General features: G+C 43.4%; 1 protein-coding gene across 1 annotated transcript in view; it reads right to left on the minus strand.

Annotated features, from left to right (window-relative positions):
• Nucleotides 1-25,264, minus strand: part of gpatch8 (G patch domain containing 8) — a 115,590-nt gene that overhangs the window by 23,191 nt on the left and 67,135 nt on the right. Inside the window, 2 exon segments of the mRNA XM_039739999.1 lie at nucleotides 1,168-1,254; nucleotides 3,762-3,829. Of these exon segments, the coding sequence (XP_039595933.1) occupies nucleotides 1,168-1,254; nucleotides 3,762-3,829 (155 nt within the window).

Here is a 25,264-nt window from a genome sequence, read left to right on the forward strand (position 1 = left end):
TGGTAGCTCTATCCTTAGCATCCTTCTCCCAATATCCTCAGCATCTCTCCTCTGCACATGTCCAAATCAACGCAATCTCACCTCTCTGACTTTGACTCCCAACCGTCCAACCTGAGCTGACCCTCTAATGTCCTCATTTCTAATCCTGTCCACCCTCGTCACACCAAATGCAAATCTTAGCATCTTTAACTTTGCCACCTCCAGCTCGGTCTCCGGTGCTACCATCTCCAGCCCATATAACATAGCTGGCCTCACTACCATACTGTAGACCTTCCCTTTCACTCTTGCTCATATGCGTCTCTCACAAATCACTCCAGCCACTCCATCCTGCCTGCACTCTCTTTTCACTTCTCTTCTACACTCCCTGTTACTCTGTATTGTTGATCCTAAGTATTTAAACTCATCCACCTTCATCAACTCTACTTCCTCATCCTCACCATCCCACTGACCTCCCTCTCATTCACATACAAGTATTCTGTCGTGGTGGTCCTACTGACCTTCATTCCTCTCTACAGCAGATCTCCACCTCTCCATGGTCTCCTCGACCTGCTCCCTACTATCGCTGCAGATCACAATGTCATCAACAAACATCATAGTCCATGGGGACTCTCCTGTCTAAACTAATCTGTCAACTTGTCCATCACCATTATAAATAAGGGCTCAGAGCTGATCCCTGATGTAATCCCACCTCCGTCACTCTTACTGTAGATCACACCACTGTCACACTTCCCTTCTACATATTTAATCCTTTATGCTACATGGTTAATATTTTAGAAAGACATGTCTGATGAACTTCATCTCTTCTGCTTAATGTCTGCTCCCTTAAAGTTTAGACACACACACATTGCACCTCACAAATGATCACTGACAGTTTAGCATTAAAGCTCGTAATCTCCACCAGGAGTCACAGACTTAGGATAATATTTGGCACCTGGGACCAAATGCCACCAAGGTTTTGCTCTGTCACTTGGCCAGTCACTTTGCAAAAGCAGCACCAATGCTCTGCGTGTACTCCTGAAAGTGTACTCATTGAACTGCTTAAACTGCACACTTCCACTGCATTTCAGGCATGGCAGTCTGGCCTCTCTTCTGTCACCAAGCTACAGAAGTGTTCATGTTTTCTAAAATGAATCCTCTAATCAGGCTCTCTACATCCATGACAGTTACCTTGTATTTTTGTCTAAGCTCCTCTGTGTCCTCCTTTTCCACTTCCAGCACTCGTCTCTTCTCTGTACAGTCCTCTGCATAATCCATCTGAAACGAGTTAAAGACACTTGGTTAGACTCTGGCCCGAAAGGCCTCATCTTGGACATTTTTACCCACACTGACACCTGATGTGTGGATTGTGACCAAAAACACCTCCAGCACTGACCACCTTATCCTCCTAATATTAGCAGAGCTTCTTACCTTCCAAATTGTATTTGCAGAGATTGAGTGCCTTATGAAAGGTAGCTTATTTCATGTCTCCCCTGTTGATTAAGTGGATATTGACACCTTACTTGTTTTCATTCTGCTCCATCAAGCCTAATACCTTGGGCACAAACCAACAATTCATGCTAACATGTCTATGTCAAATATACCAAATAATTGTCTCATCAAGGCCGAGGTTCTTAATGTCTGCAGTGATGGGTGCTTTTCAAATGTGTTACAAATAAGTGGGTTTATTTTTCCCCAGATAGAAGGTAAGTTTTCACACCACAAATAGCAGGTGACAACTGTTCGTGTGACATCACTACCTCTGCGTATTATTAAATCCCGACATTGTTAGGACTATTTCAGAGTGCTCCACGTGGGGACATTTATGATACCACATCATACAGTAATGAAACAAGGCATAAATGCAAAGCTGACTCACAGATATGCTTGAAAGTTTGTGAACCCTTTAGAATTTTTTATATTTCTGCATAAATATGACCTAAAACATCATCAGATTTTCACTCAAGTCCTAAAAGTAGATAAAGAGAAACCAGTTAAACAAATGAGACAAAAATATTATACTTGGTCATTTATTTATTAAGGAAAATGATGGAATATTACATATTAGTGAGTGGCAAAAGTATGTGAACCTCAAGGATTAGCAGTTAGTTTGAAGGTGAAATTTGAGTCAATGGGATGCCAATCAGGTGTGAGTGGGCACCCTGTGTTATTTAAAGAACAGGATCTATCAAAGTCTGCTCTTCACCACACATGTTTGTAGAAGTGTATCATGGCACGAACAAAGGAGATTTCTGAGGACCTCACAAAAAGAGTTGTTGATGCTCATCAGGCTGGAAAAGGTTACCAAACCATCTCTAAAGAGTTTGGACTCCACCAATCCACAGTCAGACAGATTGGGTAGAAATGGAGGAAATTCAAGACCATTGTGACCCTCCCCAGGAGTGGTCGGCCAATAAAGATCACTCCAAGAGCAAGGCACACGTGTAATAGTCGACAAGGTCACAAAGGACCCCAGGGTAACTTCTAAGCAACTGAAGGCCTCCCTCACATTGGCTAATATTCATGTTCATGAGTCCATCATCAGGAGAACACTCAACAACAATGGTGTGCGTGGCAGGGTTAAAAAACATTGCTGCTCGTCTGCAGTTTGCTAAAGATCACGTGGACAAACCAGAAGGCTACTGGAAGAATGTTTTGTGGACGAATGAGACCAAAATAGAACTTTATGGTTTAAATGAAAAGCGTTCGGTTTGGAGAAAGGAAAACACTGCATTCCAGCATAAGAACCTCATCCCATCTGTGAAACATGGTGGTGGTATCATGGTTTGGGCCTGCTGTGCTGCATCTGGGCCAGGACGGCTTGCCTTCATTGGTGGAACAATGAATTCTGAATGATATCAGAGAATTCTAAAAGAAAATGTCAGGACATCTGTATCTGTCCATGAACTGAATCTCAAGAGAAGGTGGGTCATGCAGCAAGACAACGACCCTCAGCACACAAAGTCGTTCTACCAAAGAAGGTTAAAGAAGAATAAAGTGAATGTTCTGGAATGGCCAAGTCAAAGTCCTGACTTTAATCCAATCACAATGTTGTGGAAGGACCTGAAGCGAGCAGTTCATGTGAGGAAACCCACCAACATCCCAGAGTTGAAGCTGTTCTGTACGGAGGAATGGTGGTGTGCAGGAATGATCAGAAGTTACCGGAAACATTTAGTTGCAGTTATTTGGGGGGGGAGGGGGCTGTCACACCAGATACTGAAAGCAAAAGGTTCACATACTCACTAATATGTAATATTCGATCATTTTCCTCAATAAATAAATGACCAAGTATAATAATTTTGTCTCATTTGTTTAACTGGTTTCTCTTTATCTACTTTTAGGACTTGAGTGAAAATCTGATGATGTTTTAGGTCTTATTTATGCAGAAATATAAAAAATTCTAAAGGGCTGGCAAACTTTCAAGCACAACTGTAGGAAATAAGATGGCTAAGCATGTGGAAATCACAAAATGTCCGAAACTGCTTTTGGTTAAAATGTATGACAAGAACAAAAATATGGTCCACACTGAGGCACTGAAGAATTCCAGTTTCACTCCAATTTTAAATTAACTTGATAGATTTTGAAACAGAGAGGCCAGGAAAGGATTTTTATTAGAGGAAAGAAAATAGCCTAATATAGGTGAAACATACAGCAGCTTCCTCTGTGGCCCTTGAGCAGCAGATTGCAAAACTAAAAACAAACAAAAAAAAAAAATGACAAGCATGGCTGCTCAAAGACACAGACGCTCGTGGTGGCACTGAAGCTGCCTGTTGTCTGACACCTACCTCCATCTCCATACGCCCCACTCCCATGACATCGTACTTGAGGATAATAGGGATGGGATCGGTCCTCCCTGGAAGTAAGAGAAAGACATGGCAGAGGTCAGCGGTCAGCAGACAGTATGCTTGGAGCACAGACACTTGGGTTAGAGATCTTGCCTTGGAGTGCAGAGACCAAAAAGCTACAGTGAACCAAACACAAGTCATTCTCACAGCTTGCAAACAGGTATCGATCTCAGGATCTCGGGTCTTCCCTTCAGCCAGTTAGCAGCCCCAACCCTGACCCTCACATATCCCAAATTTCCTGGACCACCAAATGCGGCAGTGCTTCCTTCACATGCAGCTTGTGTTTCGAAAGTGGTGGCATAATTTCAGTATGACGTTTTATAAAACAAAGGAAATTTCCAGCCTGTACATAGTCAACGTAAAGTGTCAAGGAGTTACAATTAATGTTAAAATAAACCAAACCCAGTTTAAGCTGGGGGGTGTGTGGGTGTGTTAAGAGTAAAGTCCGCCAAGAAGACTTTTAGATGACATGCACTGAGGACATGCAGGTTACCCCAAAGCTATTCAGGAGAGAGTATGCTACTTCAGGGATGGCACTACGACTCCATGAGCAGACAAGACACACAACAGTCTTGCTTTAAATGAGTAGTGGCCTCTCCTCTAAAACCAGGAGAGAGGAAAGGAAATCCTTCTGACCCATAATTTAAAAGAGTACTGGCCAGTAAGCAATGTCTCACTTCAAAAACACAACGGATCTAAATAAATCTAATTAATCCTCACCTGGAACTCCTCTAGCTAGGCCTGGAGTGGTGTTCACCTGCGGTCAGATTTATAAGAACTCCAAAATGTCGCATACGGAGGATGGGTTACAGTTGCCATATAAATACGCACGCACCCCTGTCACGTTTTCTTTTTTTATATCCCGACATTTGAGTGGAAAGCTGCATATGCACAAAAAGAGGCTCAAAATGAGCACGTGATGCACGGGTTCTTTTTTTAGTTCCCTTTTAAGAGGGCCAATGTTGCGTATTTTTTGGTTTTTCGTCAGTTTACATCGGTTACTTGTTGTCACTTCTCAGGGAACTGGCAGGCAGGTCAGGAATATTTCAGCCAAACTTCACTTCATCATGCCCACTATGCTGGAAGCCAATTAAATGACCAGTGAAGCACTAAATCCAGTTTTCATTGGGTGTGTGTGTGTGCACATTTTTGCCAACATAAAAAGACAATTTGCAGCCATGTCCGGTTATCCTGATGTAATCAGAGCAACCGACTGCACTCTTACTGTGACAAGTACAACCAGGAAACATGAAGCTACTTTTGTTAACCATCAACAGTGTCATTCCACTAATGTACAAGTCACCTGTGATACTAAAATGTGAGCGACAAACACCATGGCTCAGTGGCCTGGGTCAACCCATAATTCATTTATGCAGCTTTAGCAGACGTGATGGTACTGTATGGGGCGGGCTGACATGCTGGTGGTAACTGGTTGAACCCTCTTGTTTTTCTTAAGACCTGATCTACTAATTCATTACATCGGTTGTTTTAGGTGGGTCAGCCAGGTCGGGTTTGAGATGTGCTCACGAATGCATATTTACGAGATGACTGTAATTTATAAACACGAGTTGCATAAAAATGTGTGCGTCGGCTTTTATGAATCAGATTTGTTTTTGGTGTATGCATATCTTCAAGCAAAACGTTTTAAATGAGAACCCAGATGCGCACCTGGAGGCCAGGCGACTCCTGTTAGCCTTCTCATATTTAGTTCCCAAAAAAAAAACGTGTGTGGGGACACACTGCTGTCTCAGCTGCCCATGACGAGAAGGTTTGGTTGTAACCCCAAGCGAGTAACTGTAACGCTTCATTTTATTATACTGCAGAAGAATGCTGGGTTCAAAGTAGTGTTAATATGAGAAACCTTCATGCCATATGTGCACAATTCGTCATTTGATAAGGCCAAGCTACACAGCAAATGACGAGTCCCCTTCCCTTCCCTTGGCATTCTATGCAGCGCAACACTCGAGCCATGAAAGGCCTGGATGCCCGTTTATTCATTAAGCAATTTAAAAGAGCAGCACTCTGTCTGTTTCTATTGGTTCTAAAACAAGGCGGGCAAAGCCAGTCCTGGAGGGCCACAGTGGCTGCAGGTTTTTGTTCCAACCCAGTTGCTTAATTAAAAAACAAATCCTCGTCAATGACTTCATTTCATGGCTTGTTAGTGCTTTAAGTCTGCCATGTCAAGTCATTCTCATATCCTAGATGTTTTTTTTTCCTTCCTAAGGATATCATCCAAGTGATTTGAATTCTAAAACAGATGAGTAATTCTCAGTGCTTCACTTTCCTTCCAAGTATTTAATTAAATCAAATAGTGCATGAAAAACACACACAGGGGTGTAAATGGAAACAAGCTAAATGGAGAAATGCTGCTTTCTTTTGTCATTTGCATCTTATTGCTATTAAGGAGCAGGGCTGTGGAGTGCGAGTCGAGCAGTTGGAGAAAAGTTTGGAGTCGGGGTCGTTGTAATCTGGATTATGGTACATTACATAAAGTCTCTCCGTTTGACTTCAGATCTAATGTGTTTAACAAGTGTAATGGTGGAGGTGTGTGCTGTGGCCTGATGGGTGTTCAGGCGTTCAAACTGGCCAACACGGTAGAGAGTCCGCTTCCTAGCCAGTAGTTCTGTGGTTAAAGGACGACGTGGATGTTGCCTTCTTTTAACCAACGTGGAAAATACTTTAGCATATTAAACACAGAGGAGTCGAAGAGGACAGATTGATCTACCGACTCCACAGCCCTGATAAGGAGCAATTAAAAAACGAATAAATACGCCTGTTTAAGACTAAAACAAGCCATAAGGGCTCAAAATCTTAACACGAGAGGCAACTAAAAGGAAGCAGAAGTGTTACTTGAGCAATAAACACTTCTTCTTAAGCAATTGGGTTGGAACGAAAACCTGCCGCCACCGAGGCCATCCACCCCTGCTCTAAAACAAAGTACGCTGGGATAGAAAATAGCAAGTTTATAGTTTGGTGGGCACATGACTGCTGCTCTTCCCCTTTTTCGATGGACTGTTACAGTCATGGAGTTTCAGGAACAGCAGAAAGACACCAGGAGGGTTCAAGTACTGCCAAACACCACATGAAGGGACAGCACATCCACAGTGACGGGCACCGAGCACCGGAACGCCTAACTAGACCATAAACTCTGTCATCAGCAAGCTGTGAAAAGGACTAGCCGAGAAGAAAATTAACTTTCCACTAATCAGACTATGTTTGGAGATTGATACATATTGTTTAATCCACTCATAACCAGCCAAACAAAGCAAAATAAAAAAAGGAGGGAGTAGACAAGCACGTCACTACGGCAGCAAGTGGTCATCACGGCCCATGGGCTCGCCGTGATGCGAGTGCACGGCTCATACTTACCTGTGCTCGAAGGGGGCGGGGGGTGGGAGAGAGGGGGGCTCCTTTAAACAAAAGGCACAACACACAAGGGACACAAAATTAAAACACAAACGGCAATTTGTTTACAGTACAGTAAAACACAGTACCGGCTTCATTTAGGTTTTGGTTGGTTGTTTTTTTTTTTTTGTTGTTTTAACTTTGGCGATCATTTTAATTCAGTTCCCGTTTATACCCTTGGGCTAAAGCCATGAGAGAGCTAGAGAGCATGCGGCAAAGGCAAACTCCAAAAGCCAATCTAATTTACTTAAAAAGAAGAAATGCGGCTTTGGACAGGAGCAAATAAAAAGATGGCTGCAAGAGGACAACGCTGCACAAAGATGTGAACGGGAGGGAGGCAGCGTTACACCAAGTGTCAGCTCCTCCGACTCCTGCGGTGAAATCTGCAGCCCACCCAAGGGGCAATTTGGTGGCGGGAAGCCCAATGATATAAGTAAAGGCAGGATATCACTCCGGGAGTTGTGTACTAAATGTCCTTGTGGTTGTGAAGGATGACCTCCACAGCAGTGCCTCGGCATCTTCAATCGGAGCAGCACCCACCCCTGAAGGAATGACGTTTTAATAAAATAAAATAAAAAAAAAAAAAAAAAAGATGGCAGAGCCCGCTTTAAAATTCAAGCCACATTCTCCTGCTGGCTGCCACCCAAACTCACCTGGCATCCTTCCACCTACTGAAATGCAATGGCCACAGCATTAAGTGTCACCAAGGAAAGTGCCAGCCAAGGATCCAGGAAATGCAAGACGCAAGTATTTTTCACCATCGATTCCCACTGCTTACTATTTCATCCTGCACAGAAAGGCCACATCACGTAGAAGGAGTGCAGCCGAACTAGCAGCACATTCGCACTGGTGGCGTAAGCTGGGAATGCCTTTGGCCAAAATGGTGTTAAATGCAGGAAAGGGCCGGAACAAAGTACCTTAAAGAATACCTTTGGCAGTTTTCAAGTCAAAGTTATTTAAGAATGTGCCACATAAAATTACATTCTAAAGTGAAGCTATTTTTTATTTATATATTCCAAAAAAAAAAAAACAAAAAACACTGGCCTGTATTTGTGGCTATAATGGAGGTTAAGGATACTGACGTCCCAATGTGAAAATAAGAGCCTTAAAAATGATTCCACTACGAAGCAGCAAAGCTTTCAGTTTAAGAACAAGCAGCCTTCCGTGTTTCTGAGGCGTGCTGGCACCAACAACCTTCAATACATTCTTTTTCCCCACAGATTCCTGGTACCATCTTGTTGAGTTAAGGATACGCATCTTGTTCACAGCGGCCACCATGGGTGACGTTTGTCCAAAGCTGCAGACCACACATTAGGCTACTTTTTCTCTGCCAGTCTGTTTCTTCCATGGTTGTAACAAAGACAGCCGCTCTACGCTCAGGTCATACGGTTATGTTATTTTTACATGGCACCTCCTATTTTGCCAATTACTTTATACAGCCTGCAGCGCCACATTCACACGGCGTGGTGGCTTCAGGCTCGTTAAGCCGATATTGCATTACGCGACTTTTTGGTCATGGGGCCCATCAGATTTACTGATGGCAGTACCTGGTTTTGTCACTGCGCCATTTCAGATTGCAGCCATTGTCACATTTCCCGACCAAGCGTTGACCTTCCAGTGCAGTCGTCCTTGCCCGTTTCTGACAGCCAATAACGTGTCGCCTGATGAAGTGGCACTTTATGAAGGATTAACAGCTGCAGTGAATTGAATTCTTTGTTCCATTCTGCTATGATATGTAAAATGAAGCATCAGACTGAAGAGCTTCTTATCTGTTTGTGTGGTTTAAGACACGCGTGTTCTTTATCCCTCGTCACCATATTCTGTGCATTGTAAATTGTGGACAGGGGTCACTCCTCCTGCACACACTCCGACCAAAGAGGGGGTCAAGCCTGTCTGATTCTATCCTAGCCAGTTGCAGATTAGATAGATAGACTTTATTAATCCCAAGGGGAAATTCACATTGACTCGCTGGACTTTAGGTGCGTCACATATGGCGGACAGGCTCACAGCAGCGCACCGCCGACTACCTCCAACTGGCTAAGATTATACAAATGAAGGCCACGACTGAAAACTGCGGAAAAGTCGTCTAATGTGGCACCCGCTTTAGTGAAATGTGCTTAAGGGGTTTGGTTTTTTTTTTTTTTTGTGCTTCTATACACCTGACAATAAATCTGAAGTGAACTGCTTAATAATAATAATATTTTATTTATATAGCGCCTTTCCCATGCTCAAGGCACTGCATTCCATTTTTATAAACATTTCATTTTTTTTTTTTAAATGCATGTCAATTAGTGCTGTTACAGCCCGATCATTTAAATACACTGGATGGCGTGGAATACGTCGACGCATCCCGTTTTTCCCATCGCTCAAGAGATCAATACGGCCGGGCCTACTTCACCTGCAGCTCCTTTGTGTAACAGACCGTGGACTTCTAATAAGCACAGGCCAAAGAATGCGGTGTCCTGTACGCTCTGTAAATGTCACATGGCGTATCGCAGGAGCGCCTAAGATGGAAGCATTCTGGAGTTTTCTACAAAGATGCTGCCGAGACAGCCACGTAAGGTCTAATTACTTTTGTTAGTTCCGACTGGTAATCGCTGCATTCTAGAGTCATTTATTTTACTGAATGCTGGACTTCATAAAGGACCCTGCAACAACGCCATAGTGGGCTAGTGATAAGTAACAGGACTTTATTGGAAGAAACTTATAATTAAGGAAAAAAAAAAATTATCTAAAGGTAATGTAGGGTGTTCAGAAACAGCATCTACAGTAAGGAGCAGGATGACATTGTTAGTTGGTGATTATCGTTAGGTTTATGATGCGTTATTTCACTCTCGCTTTATATTAGTTAGTTAGCCATTATCAATATACAGTAAGTCATACACTTTGTGGCGGACGGCCGGCCGGGACAGATCTCTGGCACTGAACAGCCATGGGCTGCACACTATGTCCCCCAGAACGCTTGGTGGCAGCCCCCCTTGGCTTGCACTGGGGCCACAATTGTGGAGCAGCTGAGCTCAGCCCTGTTGGGCTCCGTGGCCACCGCCAAGGGGAGCTGCAATGCTGCGACACCCGGAAGTGCGGCCTGAATGAGGTCACTTCTGGGTGGGCTATGAGAGGAGCCAGCAGCCACTACTCGAGGACGATGACGAAGCTGCCTGGGAGGAGTGGAGGAAGACTGTATGTCGGTGTTTTTTGTTTGGTGTTTGTGGGACTGTGCTAGAGCTGAGGGACACAGGGAAGACGTGGCTTCAGCTGAAGGAAAAAACAAAATCCGTTTTATTTTTACACGTGCCTCCGTTGTCAGTCTGTGTCGGGTCGGGCGCCTACATAACGCCTTTGCCACAACATATATACTCGATATGACTCCAACAACACAGACCTGTGCAGAAACTGTAAAATATGCCCCATATACATTACGAGTTATTCGTTTCTTTTTTAAGAACAAGGAAAAAGCAGTGCGGCTGAGTTTTTCCAAAAAAGAAATACCAGTTTATGCTGAGGATACGGAGGACGACAATGTTTCTCTAAGTAAGTGAACTCACTGACACTCACCGATACCAAGCAATCCATAAAGAACACGGGGAGAACGTGCAGACTCCATGCAGACTCGAGGTCCGTCAGGCAGGAATGACAGCTCAGCCAAAGTTAAAGCATCGCCAGCAAACCTGCTAAACTTCAAACACATCACAACTAAATATGTGCCTGAACTGTCTGTTCAGTTCTTGTCGCTTGTCTGTATGCTACACGCGTGCTCCACCTTTCTCTCGCTAGACTATTAATGCACACAAATGTTAATAATGATACTGACGACTGCAGGAAACATCGATATTTTTTTTTTTTATTGGACTCAGAGGACTAAACATCCATATAGTGAAAGACTAAGTGACGTTAAGCTTCAGTGATTTTTCTGTAGTTCTTTACAGAACAGGGACAGCAGCTTCCATATGGGCATCAACACTCAACAACGTCAACAGCAGCACTTGGAGATGAAGCCACAGCCCCAGGACCAGAAGGGCTTCGAGGAGGAGGAAGATGAGCAGTGAAGAGAAGCACACAGCCAGTTTCCTTTTAAAATGGCTAACTCTAACATAAAAAGGGTTGCTTTTTGCCTTTGTCCTTCCTAAAATGTGGATACGCTGTTTAACTCTTAAACTGCCACACACTTGGGGAGTTAGTGCACTCCTGAGACGCCAAATACTTTTTTTGCAACAGTTTTTTTAGTAAACATCACAATTCACAAAGAAAAAGTGCAATTTTAATGGAACACATTTTTTTGCATGCAAACAGCATCACAATTACTGCCTTTTTTTTTTTTTTTTTTTTTTTTTTTTTTTTACACACTGCCAATGAACTGTAAAAACTAAAAATAATTTGTGTAACAATATGTAGACAATATGTACAAGGTGCAAGTGACGAAATTCAGTAAATCACCGAGCCAACTGCACGCAAGAGGCCAACGCTGAAGCTGGCGGGCCAGTCTAGGGCAGCGGCTGAATCTCAGGGTCAGTGATGCTGCAGGGGGCGCCAGTGGTCACGAGCTGGCTGCTCAATGAATGTACGGCACGGACTGATCGGCGTCGGTGGGCTGGCAAATTGTGAACCGACTGCAGCCGATCTCGGAGGTCAGTGAATTTGTTTCACTGAATATACTCGGCTCCGGCATGCTGGCAAATTGCACTGGGAACGAACTATTGCCAGTTCCAGCAGTTTAAGGGTTAAAAATGTGATTATTTTTTTTCCCCCCTGGGGATTAATAAAGTATCTATCATGTAGTACCTTTCCCTTTCTATCAATCAATCTAGTCTTAAGACGCAGAACAATACTTGATAACACTTCTGGCTGGACAAATGGCAAGTTTTTTTATGCTTGTTTTCATGTTGGGACCTCAAGTACCCTTTACCTCCATTATAAAATGTAACAGGTGGCGTTGTATTTTTCTTTTTTAATGCTTCACTTTAGAATTCAAGTTCATGTAGCACTCATAACACAAACCAAGACAGTGAAAAATAAGTAAATACAACAACAGACTTAAAAAACACCAGATTTACCCTTTAAGGCACGTGGCTGATGCTGCAAGCCCAAGGCAGATGGGACAGACAGACAGACGAGTTACATTTGATGATTACATGAGATGGTTGTTGAAGTTCCTCCCGCTCCAGTATCTCCATCTCCGTCGTCCTTTCTCGCAAAGCTAACAGCAGAAGCGGAGACAGACTAGTCTGCTATGTATCTGCTATGGATGCTCTACCAGGGGTGTCGAACTCCAGTCCTGGAGGGCCGCAGTGGCTGCAGGTTTTCATCCTAATTTTGGCCGCTAATTCCCTTCTTTTGCTTTAGTTTTAATTCACTTGACTCCACCTCGTGTTGTTTCTTTTTTCTTAATTAGCAGCCAAACAATAACGAGACACAAAACGAGCCGCTGCCACATGACCAGCAGCTCACCTGTGCCCATCACACAATAAGTGGAAATAAAGAAAAGTGAGGGTCTCGGTGAGGTCGATCTCCGAGGCCACCAAAACATGATGGTGGTGGTCTTAGAAAAAACAGAAAATCGACAGTTTTGGAAATGTCTGCCGTAGCAGAATGAGAGCAACAACAAGATGTGGAATTACAGAACAGGTTTAATTAACAGCAAGAATCGGCTTCTCATTAAGAGGTTGGTTGGAGTGAAACTGGTTGGAGTCTGAAGCCCCAATTTACTTGGTCGTTTTATGTCTCATTTCTGTTTGGCTACCATTTAATGATGAAAAGAATCAATTCAGAGGACTGAATCCTTAAAAACAGGGTTTACAATTAGCAGTGAAACCTGATCACTGATTAGGAAAAGGGTTAAAATAAAAACCTGCAGCCACTGCGGCCCTCCGGTCCTGCAGTTCGACATCCGCGCTCCAGACGCTGAAGGTGTCCCCTCCTGCCCTCCCTGTGTTTCACGCAGTGGCCAGACAAGTGTGTGCCATGGACGTCTACCCCATCTCTGGTCTCCGGGCCTGCTGTGAAGGTCAAACCTCAACGAACTTCAGCACAGCGCCCCCCACGCCCATGACCCCCCAACATTTTTCGTGCATGGTTTGCCGGTCGAGGTGCCCATTGAAACAGTGGGTGGGGAAAGAGGGAGATCTGGGGCAGACAGTATTAGAAATTTGACTTTTCAACTGATTGGCACTTTGAAACACAAACAGCAATATCCCTCTTAGCATTACCCGCTCAAATGGAAAAAAAGGATCAGACAAGTGTGCATTAAACAAATTAACAAGAAAATAAAAACAAAAAAAAAAAACAGAACAAATAAAAGACCAAGCAGCAGAATGAAGGCTACAACAGAGATAGAATTTGAGGCTATTAAATTGGTGCACTGATGACAAAAAAGGAGAATTCAATCTGGGAAAAATAAAAATTACCACTAAGTTTACCATCACCACAACATGGCCAGGATCATAATGCTGTAAAAAAGAAATACCAATTGGTTAAGCAGGAACAATGAGGAACATACAGGGCTTCTTAGGTGGCTAGACAGCAGGCACTCCTCTCCAGGGTCTAGGACACCAGCATCTGTCCTGAAGGCACCCAGGGGGCTCACGCTGAAGCCAGGCCGGGCCCCAAGGGAGCAGCACAATGGCACAAAGTGAGCCCGGCCCACCACACACCACAAGCAGCACAAATCAGCAGGCTCTGCTGGTAGCCATTGTTGGGTTGGCAGCCCAAAGTGTCTCTCAAACTGTCACAGCAACCGTGTACCCAGAGCCCCGACAAAACACAAGGAAATGAACTGGCACTGGCCACCATCCAGCAACTGCTCCAACAGGTAGGACTCGTTAAAAGTGGTGATTTAACAACCAAGCCCGTGCTATAAAGTGGCTTTCACTGCAGTCAGCATGTCTTACAATCAGCACACGAGAATTTCAAGCCCACCAGAAGCAACCTGCTGCCCCCAACGCACTCCCAGCCTCGGAGCGAAAATGAAGCTCCAGGAAAAGGCAGCTCTGTGACAAGAAAATTCAAGGTCGCTCTGTCTGCCTGTAGGTGGCACTGCTGGGCTCTCCTGGAACGCAGCTTTGGTGCCCCTTATGCAGGACCCTTCACTACAAACCCCACAAGACAGTTTTTTGCAGCAAGCACAATCCATGAAGTGCAGGAGTTTAGATGGAACAGAAATGGCAGACTGGGTAAATTCACAGACCCCCACATACAATGCCAGTCTATCTGTGGTTTTCAAAGTTGTATCTCTTGTTTCATTTAAGAAGGAATATTATTTAACTTGCATTTCACTTAATTCTTTTACTCTTTACCGTAGCCATGTCTCGGTCCTTAATCAGCTGATAAAGGTCATAATGTACATTTGGGGAGGAGGTCTGAGAATATTGATGTGTATCACTAAAGCGAACATTTCAGTTACTAGGGAGGGCGCTGTGAACTTGGACTGCGAGATAAGGACATGCAAACTAATAGAATGGTAAAGGAAAAAAAAATACAAAGGAAACAGAGGAGTGACACAGGCAAAGTAAAAAGGCCGTCACCCCTCGGCTCTGTGCCTGCTGAGAAGCTCTGCATGGGGTGTCCCCAGAGTCCGTTACCCCGTTGCCAGTCCCGTTTATCTCATTTGTTTTTTTTGTTTTTAACCTGTACAGTATATTATAGTCTTGGTTACTCTTCTTAGTGGTATAAAAACGGACTGCTCTGTACTCGTCTGCTCCTTTTTTTTATTTGTTCCTGTTTGTGAGGTTCCCCAGGTGGTCTTGGTGTTTCTTCTCACAACCAACACACTACATGATGCCAGGTGAATATCTGAGTAGATCTGCCCAGTGATGGGCCGCACTTGCTATACCGGCTGACTGACGGACTGCTCTGCTCTGTTCTCTTTATATTCTTTAATTTCAAATTGTCAATTTTTGCCATTTTTCAAATTGTTGTTCTAGGAACGAGACAAAGTGTTCACTCTGGCAGGAGGAGGGCAGACTGAAATGTTAAAGAGATCCATCCATCCATCCGTTATCCAACCCGCTATATCCTAACTACAGGGTCACCGGGGGGTCTGCTGGAGCCAATCCCAGTCAACACAGGGCACAAGGCAGGAAACAAACCCCGGGCAGGGTGCCAGCCCACCGCGGTAAAGAGATCCGAGATTTTTTTTTTTTTAAATCTTTCCTTTTACCTTAAATCAGGGGTGTCCACCTCCAGTCCTGGAGGGCTGCCGTGACTGCAGGTTTTCATTCTAACCGTCTTCTTAATTACAACAACAACCTTTATTTCTGTCGCACATTTTCATACAAAGAATGGAGCTCAAAGTGCTTTACATGATGAAGAAAGAGAAAAAAGACAAAATAAATTATTCAAATTAGGGAATACTAATTAACACTCATTAAATCTGTTCAGCTTTGTGAATGAGTGATTGATTGATTGATTTATGCCTGAATAGTTTATTAAATAAAATGTGCCGTTATGATGAACAAATTTCAATGTCCAGTCTGAAACGAATAAAATATTCAGAATATTATATAGGAATAACTGTATACAGTGAAACTAGGTAAAGTGCACAGATTCGTGTAAGTTCTTCCTGCACCAAGCCAGCTCTTAGCGAGAATGTCGCTTCTGCCAGCCATCCCTCCTTTATCACTACGTGTCTGCGTAGCTTTATGAACATAAAAGTCGGCAGCAAGCCACTAACACACGTTGAAAACGTACGGCCTACGAGTTCATTAAGTGTGTATCTGAGGATGAGGTGGTCGGGTTTGTGGCAGCCCAGTGAATTCATAAACACACTAAACCTGCCTTGACAAAGATGTTCATGAAGGGGCTGTGGACGAACAGGAGGGAAAAACAGAAACCTACCAAAGGTGGCACAGCTTAAAGAGGCCGCATCGGTCAACACACTTCAGTTTTATGGCCGCTGCCTGTTCACCTCACTGATCAACAATCAGAGGGGCCAATGTGCGCAGGTCCAGCCGTTTACAAGAACCTCTGCCCACCTTCACTCGACACTCTAAAGCACACGACAAAAGTTTCAAAGTGAACAGATGGTCACCGCCACAAATCATGTGAGACATTTTAGAAAACGTTCAGATGAGAACTCGATAGGCGACAATAGCAGAAAGAAGAACTACTGCATGTTGGTACAATTCCGGTGCAATGGAGGAGGTCAGCCTGCTGGCCCTTGGTTTCAACTACAATGACACTTGAAGTAAGATTATTCCCTCAAAGTAAATACGGACACATGTCAACGACGATAAAAACTCAAACAGAAATGGTCAAAAGATTACAAACCTGAACTGAAAGTGAACAGACAGTACAGAAATAGAAACTAATTAAAAGACAACTCTGACATGAGCAGTCTGGGCCCAACGCTGTATTTAGCAAGACAAACGACAAGACAGATGTACAAGTGCCTAAAATGTATGCCCACTGATAGATCACGGGGCTCTTGAAATCTGAATTTCAAGATCCTACAAATTGACGCTCCCCTACCCTTAGGCACACGACATGCCAGCTCATAAAAGGGCACGTCAGGCTGTGAACATGTGATGGACTGGTACTCACTTGGCCAATGTCCTCGTGTCGCCAACGTAAAGAGCCAGCCAGCCAGCCAGTCACCTGTACACAAATGTCACTGTCACAGCACAAGAGGAAGGCAGGCAGGAGTGCAGAAGGAGGGCAGGAGCTGCCAGGATCTGTGCCATGCACTTGGGCTGTGTTCATGGCAATGGATACCCAAGTGGCCGCAGGCCTCAGCTACACAGAGCTAACAGCGCCCAACCTCACCACCATCCCTCGGGCCCAACTGCACTGTATACATTCACATTCAGTTCTGCATTGCCACCAGACACCTTATACGTGGCACATTTACGTCTCATCCTTTAACCTCCATGCCATTCAAAAGAATTCATTCATTGACAAGAATGAAGACACAGTGTCCTTGGATTTGACACACAAGATGATGATAAATTATAATGACAAACTGCATTCTGCTACTTGAATCCAGACATTCGTTAATCGCCTTTCTCAGCTTGGTTTGGATTCATCTGACCTTGTGTCCCAATTAAAGCAAAGACTTCACAGATTCATGTGATGCAACACTTCTCTACAGTATTAGTGGAGCTTTTTATATAAGCGTATGAAAGCAAACCAGCAGATTTGGGTGGGTGGGTGTGTATGGCGCACAACATCTTCACCTCTGCCGGGTCTGGACACAGAGCAAGACTTGAGATCAGCGCTTCACGCTGCAATGGGTGGTTTTATGTAATCAACTGGTTCAAGCGCACAAACTCGGAGGAGTCATAGACAGAAAAGGGTGAGAGCAAATGCCACCTCTGCCAGGCCATGCCCTGCCATTACTCCCAGTGTGACGTGTAAACAGAGCTGAATGCTTTCCATCTAAGCAGAGAGCAATTCTGCATACCAGCAACCCCCCAATAACCTCACAGACACCATCCTGAAGTGCACGGTCTACACGGAGATGAGGCTATATATGGTGCCTACAGAACATTCCCTCATAATACTGACAAATGGAACGGAGCCAACATTACATGGAAATGTGCCTCGCCATTAGCTGCTCCGTAGGCTACAGAAGGGAACACGGAAAATTTGCATCATACAAGCGTCTCTCCCTAGTGCCGCTTCCTCTTCTTGATTTTTATCCTCTAGAGACTGGTCTGCCCACCAGTCAGATGTTCACATATTCTTCACATTTCCCAGGGAGCGGATGCTGTGCAAATCTTTGCCTTTCTTCCTGGCCTCCAACTACTCTGGGAAACAAAGACTTGCCGGGAATGAGAGATGTCAAGCTGATTGCGCGATGAGCCTTTCCACTCCTCAGATGTATTCTTCGTTTACATAAAGAGCCCATTAAATGCGGTTCGTCACGTCAAAGCAACTAAGGAAGTCTATAAAGAGTCTTAGCAAACAAAAACGTCCAGCATGTCAGCTAATTACATTCAGTGGACGTGTCACAACTCACAAAAGGGACACCCACAGCCATCTTAACAAAAGTTTTAAATGCAAGATGCAATTAGGAAGTTAACTCACGCTTTTTTTGCTTTTAGTCAACCAGATTACTGTAACACACTCCTAACTGGACTGACAACCCAAGACAGACATCGATCGGCAGCGATGAGTGCAGAATGGAGCAGAACCAGAAAAAGACAAATCTGGGCACATCTCTCCAGGTTTAGCGTTGTTACGTTACCTATGGACTTTAAAATGCTACTAATGGTACAGAAAGTTCTAAATCATCTGCTCCTTCCTATACGTTGCAGTGCTTGCCCCTCTACATTCCAAGTTGGAACCTTAAATCTTCTAATGGTGGTCTTCTTATTATTCCAAGAGCCCAGCATAAAAGACCTGGTGAGGCAGCCTTCTGCTGTCGTGCACTAAAAACATGGAATATTTTAACAATAAAGATACATCTGATTAATACTGTGGCATATCCGTGGCAGAGCGACGGGCGCTGAGCAGGCTTCCTGTCAATCATGGAGAATCCACTGAACAGGATCATCTCAAGACAGAGGAGCAGCTTCAGCGACAGACTGCTGTCACCATCCTGCTCCACTGACAGACTGAGGAGACCCCACACTATGCGACTCGGGGGGGTAAACGTTAACATTACACAAAGTTATTGTCTGTTATACCTGCATTGTCATCACTCTTTAATTTAATATTGTTCTTTCTCAGTATGCTGCTGTTGGAGTATGGGAATTTCCTCTTGGGATTAATAAAGTATCTATCTATCTATCTACATTGTGAACATAAAAAAAAAAAATTCCCAAAAACAAGATTTTTTAAATTTTGGCTTTTTTTTGTAGCTAGATGTTTGTTGTACTCCTATACATGTAAAGAATGATGTTATTCTTCAGGGTTTACTTTTCTTTTCCAGTTTCATGTGCCGCTGCTGCCACCTGACCGAGGCACTGTGCAGGCCCACGTGAAGCTCCATTGAAGTCGAGTCCCCCAGCTGTCCACGAGACCCACTGCAGTGGATCCTCTGGGTCGAGGCGTGGAAACACTGAGGAGTGACTTGAGACCACTTGTGTTAGGCAGAATGCCAAGTGGAGGCTGGCAGGTCTTTAAGTCCCACTTGAACTCCTGCAGATTTTGGTTTGTTTGGGGTGTTTTATTTTTTTTTTTCTTTCTCCGGTGATCCCTGCCAGCTGAACTTACTATCGGACTCGTGTTTAGAGACTATACATTAGGACTACTTTTCTACGAATTGTATATCTGTTATGTAAGCTCATATTAATTTTTTTTTATTCTTGCCTAATTTAATTCATTTCTCTTTTCTTGTAACTATGAGGGGCGTTCAAATATAAACGGGAATTTATGAGCTGCACTTTATTTATTGAATTTTAATATTTAATAAATATAAATGATTTAGATAGGAATATAAGCAATAAGCTGGTTATGTTTACAGATGATACCAAGATAGGTGGATTAGCAGATAATTTGGAATCTGTTATATCATCACGGAGGGACCTGGACAGCAGACAGGCTTGGGCAGATTTGTTAATGTCAGTAAATGTAAAAATTTACACATAAGTAAAAATGTGAGGTCTGAATATACAATGGGGGTCTCAAAATTGAGTGTCCACCTTATGAGAAGGATTTAGGAGTCGCAATGGACTCTAAACTATCAACTTCCCAACAGAGTTCAGAAGCCATTAAGAAGGCTAACAGACTGTCAGATTATATAGCGCCTTGATGTGTGGAGTACAAGTCACAGGAGGTGACACTAAAGCTTTATAACACACTGGTGAGGCCTCATCTGGAGTCTTGTGTACAGTTTGGGTCTCCATAAAGACATAGCAGCACTAGAGAAGGTCCAGAGAAGAGCGACGAGGCTGATTTCAGGTCAACAGGGGATGAGTGATGAGGAAAGATTAAAAGAGCTGAGCCTTCACAGTGATGAAGAGGAGACCTGACTGAAGTGTTTAAAATGATGAAGGGATTTAGTCCAGTGGCTCGAGATGGTGACTTTAAAATGAGGCCATCAAGAACACGGGGACACAGTTGGAAACTTGTGAAGGGGAAATTTCACACAAACATTAGGAAGTTTTTCTTTACATAAAGAATGATAGACACTTGGAATAAGAGACCAAGTAGTGTAGTGGACAGGAGTTTGGAAGAAATAAGTGGACAGGACTGGCAAGCTTTGTTGGACTGAATGGCCTGATCTCGTCCAGAGTGTTCTGATGTTCTTAATGTTCTAATACAATCAAATGACTTGCACACTATTTCTCTACGCAGTCTGCTGTCACTGCAATCCACTTGTTCCAGCACTCAGGAAGCTTCTTAATCCCAGAAGAGCATAAGTTCTTGCACAGTGTCAATAAACTTCTCATTCAACTTGAATTTCATCCCTCCTAAAAATTCCTCAAGTGGACTGAAGACATGATAGTACCCCTCTGAATGATTTGTACCACTCATACACTGTAGACGGAGAGAGACGCTCATCCCAAATCTGAGATGGAACGACTCCTTCATCTGTGAAACGTTTAATAATAATCCTCTGCACGACGCTACTTTGTACCTCCTGCTCCGACATATTGATTACGACTGACAGGAAGGGGGGAAAGAGCAGCAAACAATACTAGCGACAACTTCAAACATGCATGCGTTTGTCCAATGAGTCAGGTTTACCTTGCACTCTTTGTAAGAATAGAGCATGAAAAATGTGGTAAAGAAATAAATGATGATGATGATGTTGGTTCAGACTTTTCAGAAACTTTGCTGACGCGGAGAGATCCGACGTTCATGATACGGTGTAAGATACGTGTTGACAGCGTAATTTTATATACCGTCTGTAAGTGCCACATGGGCAATTCGGATCAATCATGCAAAGTGAGATATTTAGGTTTTTTATTTTTTTTATGTTTAACTCTTTGACTAAAGTGCTGCACACGGTGTGTAGCTCTAAAGTAGAAACTCTTCCCTCCATAAACCTTCCTGCCTGTGTAGCCCAATTTATGGTAGAGCACCACAGCCGATCCCGGCAAGATGAGGCACAAGGCAGGGACTTCACATTTTGACTCGATTAGCATGCAACCTTCATGGTGAAGGGTTCTGTCCTGCTCGCAGCGCACCTTGTGTCTAACGAAACAAAACGTCTCCCAGCAAGCTAACGTCAGGTCTTGTAATCGGAAATTAAGAGATAATCCTGCAATGAATAACATCTTTTGGTTTAAACTCATGCTCAAACAACACTTCAGCACTGAGGCTAGAATTCCTAATGTGCACACACTCGTGATCACACACCAGGTCCGCACACTCTGCTCCCTACTGGAGAGATAACCGCAGACATTTTTTTTTAAATGCAAGTAATAAATTGTTTAAGATTTTTATTTTTTTGCCTTTACACAAGAAAATATGACATTTGATACGCAGGTTACAGTTGGTCCAGAATGCTGCCGCTCGCTTTCTGGTTGGGGCAAGAAAGTCTGACTCTGTTTCTCCAGTATGAGCTTCTTTACACTGGCTGCTGCCCGTCAGTTTTCAAATTGATTTTTAAAATCTTGTTGCCAGTTTTTAAATCTTTACACGGGCTCTATTTATCTGAATTGTGTGCTTTACACCAGCCATCCAGAGTGCCTAGATCTTCTGGTCAGTTGTCTGTTGTTGTCCCTCGTACCGAGTGTCAAAATAGGGGGGACAGACAGGACTGTGGCACCTCATCTGTGGGACATAAAGGAGTCGTCTACAACTCAAAACGAGATTAAAGACTCATTTCTATTCACTTGCATTCCGTGACCTTCAGTAATACTGATGGCTTCCTCATTGTGATTATGTAACATTACTTCTATTTATTTTATTTCTATTTATGTTATTTATATTAATTGTATGTTTTTCTTTTATTCTATTATTGTAAAGCACTTTGGCCACAGCATGCCTCTGTTGTTTTAAATGTGTAAATAAAATTGACATTTGCCTTCGCTGCGGTATCCAAAATAGACAACAATAAAACAGAGGTTTACATTTACACAAAAATTCTGACATATTTACATATTTTCATTTAAGAACAATACTTGTACACAACTTGTGATGTTTACCTACATACAGAAAAACTCACACCTCTAAAATATGAGTGACTTCCAATATTCCTTATTAAAATTCTGGGACAAAAGGAATCTCTGGCGTGGTTTGTGTGGGTCTTTTAACCTGACCACATGTAATGGGGGTCTGTCATCAGCCGAGGTGATTTATTGTGCCAGTCGCCCCAGTTTCCATGGTACTTTACAAGATTTCCAACAGAATGGCTCCTATCCGCTCATTTTTTTTAGACACAAAAGGATGCTCCTTTACTGAAGGGCTTTACAAAATGCATGAATGTACTCGGATTGTAAGTGGCGACTTGTACAAAAGCATTATATAAAAGGTAAGACTATTCATTTAGTGCTCACAAAGACCCTGAAACAAGCAAGAGAGTTCCATTTTTTTGTTACAATGACCTGTTTTTTTGAGTATTTTAGCAAGACACTATCATTTAGACAACTCGGCTCAAAAAAAAAAAAAAAAAAACAATCTAGATGAAATGCAACAAATACAAATACTGTTGGCAGAAGCCTAGTGGTCCACATGGCAACACACAAAAAAAGTCCAATTACAGAAGAGAAGAGAGCTGACTGAGTGGCAGGAACATCAAACCTCATGAATCCTCCAAGTCAGAAGAGCCCATCTCTTGGTCTTACTGACTGACTCCCCAAGTGTGAAGGCACCAATGCCTCTGCTACTTGAATCCTCCCATAATTTGAAATGCTATCTCCGACACACACACTTAACTTTCAATGATCACATCTCCACTCTCGATAAGAGACATTTAGGTGCTCCATCACAGGAAAATGAATGGAAGGAATTATTAAGGACAAGATTGAGCAACACATGGCAAGGACAGGACAGTCAGCGTGGGGTCACAAGAGGGAGGCCGTGTTTTACCAACAGGCTGGAATTCTATGAGGAGGCAACAAAAGGAGACGACCAGAGAGGAGCAGATGAGACGATTGATCTGGCCCATCAGAAAGCATTTGATAAGGTGCCACATGAGAGGGTGGAAATGGCAGTTCAGGGTGTGGAGTGTAGGTGGGGGCAGAATTGGCTCAGACACAGGAAGCAGAGGGTGCTGGTGTGAGGAACCTCATCAGAATTGGGTGACGCTAAGAGTGGTGACCAGCAGGGGGCAGTGCTGGGGCTGCTGCTATCTGTAATATCTATAAATAATTTAGATAGGAATATAAGGAACAAGCTGGTTAAGTTGGCAGATGATACCAAGATAGGTAAATTAGCAGATCATTTGGAATCTGTTAAATCATCACAGAAGGACTTGGACAGCAGACAGGCACGGGCAGATTTGTGGACGATGACATTTTATGTCAGTAAATGTAAAGAATTACACACAGAAAGTAAAAATGTGAGGTTTGAATACACAATGGGTGGTCTGAACATCGACAGTCCACCTTATGAGGAGGATTTAGGAGTCATAGCGGACTCTAAGCTATCAACTTCACGACAGTGTTGAGAAGCCATTAAGAAGGCTAACAGAATGTCAGGTTATATAGCGCCTTGATGTGTGGAGTGCAAGTCACAGGAGGTTCTGCTTAGGCTTTATAAAGCACTGGTGAGGCCTCATCTGGAGTCCTGTGGGCAGCTGTGGTCTCAATAAATACATAGCAGCACAAGAGAAGGTCCAGAGAAGAGCAACGAGGCTGATTCAGGGCTACAGAGGTTGAATTATGAGGAAAGATTGGAAGAGCAGAGCCTTTGCAGTTTAAACAAAGGAAGATGAAGAGGAGACCTGACTGAAGTGTTTAAAATGATGAAGGGAATTAGTGCAGTGGGTCGAGACAGTTATTTTAAAATAAGTTCATCAAGAACACGGGGACACAGTGAAGGGGAAATTTCACACAAACATTAGGAAGCTTAGGAAGGATAGACACTTGGAATAACAAGAGACCAAGTAGTGTGATGGACAGGAGGACTTTAGGGGGTCTTCAAAACTCAACTTGATGTGATTTTAGATAGGACTGGTGAGCTTTGTTGGGCTGAATGGCCCGTTCTCGTCTCCAATGTTCTAACTGCTCTTTGTCTGCCGTCTTCCTATGGAGCAGAAATCATCGAGTGTTTCAGGCTCTTCAAGTCACTCCTAGATGGAAGAAGATGGCCAGCTTTCTTGCAGTGCAGCTTGCTAAGCTATGCCTTTTACAGAAAGCCTCTAAATCCTGTGCTCTCTCTTACCCGTAGTAAAGAGAACAATGGCACTCACTATGTCTGAACCATAAGGATTTTCAAAAATGTGCACACATTTTGCCAGTTGTCGTCATTTTTAACCTGCCATGATGCACTCCATGTCACACACCAGCAGCCTTTGGCTCTGTCAGTCTATGTACACGTTGTCAGCCCCCCTTTCGTCATTGAACACTTGGCAGGGTCTGTGTTGACGTCTCAAACCACTCTTATAGCTGCCACTTGAACACAAATGCGGACTTTAATAAGCTACAGCAACTGCTCTTTCTTTTCAGAAGCCTCTGCGTCCACTGAGAGAGAATCGTCACACTTTCTTCTTATTGATAATTTTTTGAAGTCCGAGAGTTGCCTTATATTTTGTGAGATGTCTTACAAACACCATGTGAAGTATTTTGTTAATTTCTCTAGCAGATCAGGTCTCTAATCTTCTTCAAATGATTTGCTTTGGCATTCAGCTTCTTTCAATAACCTGCATTTTAAAAATTCACTGAAAACAAAAACTAAAATGAAGGCTCGGAGCACCTCAGAGGACAAAAGGGTGAGAGGCACCAGCTGACGTCAGGTGGTAGAGTATTATGATCAGCCCTTGGGATTTTTATGATACAGTAGAAAGTAACCTAAGCGGACTGCAGCAGCCATTTGAAACGCGAGACACACTGGATATTAATAATTCAGATTAAGAGCACTGATCAATAGGCAACACACACAACACAAAGAAATTTTATACCACATGACTCAAAGCGTCTCACAAAGGCCATCTTGGGCCCAGCACAAAGAAACTGGTTTGCAAATAAAACATGCCACTCTACTGTGGGACA

The sequence above is a fragment of the Polypterus senegalus genome, chromosome 17 (genome assembly GCF_016835505.1).
Source record: "Polypterus senegalus isolate Bchr_013 chromosome 17, ASM1683550v1, whole genome shotgun sequence".
Taxonomy (NCBI): Eukaryota; Metazoa; Chordata; class Cladistia; order Polypteriformes; family Polypteridae; genus Polypterus; species Polypterus senegalus.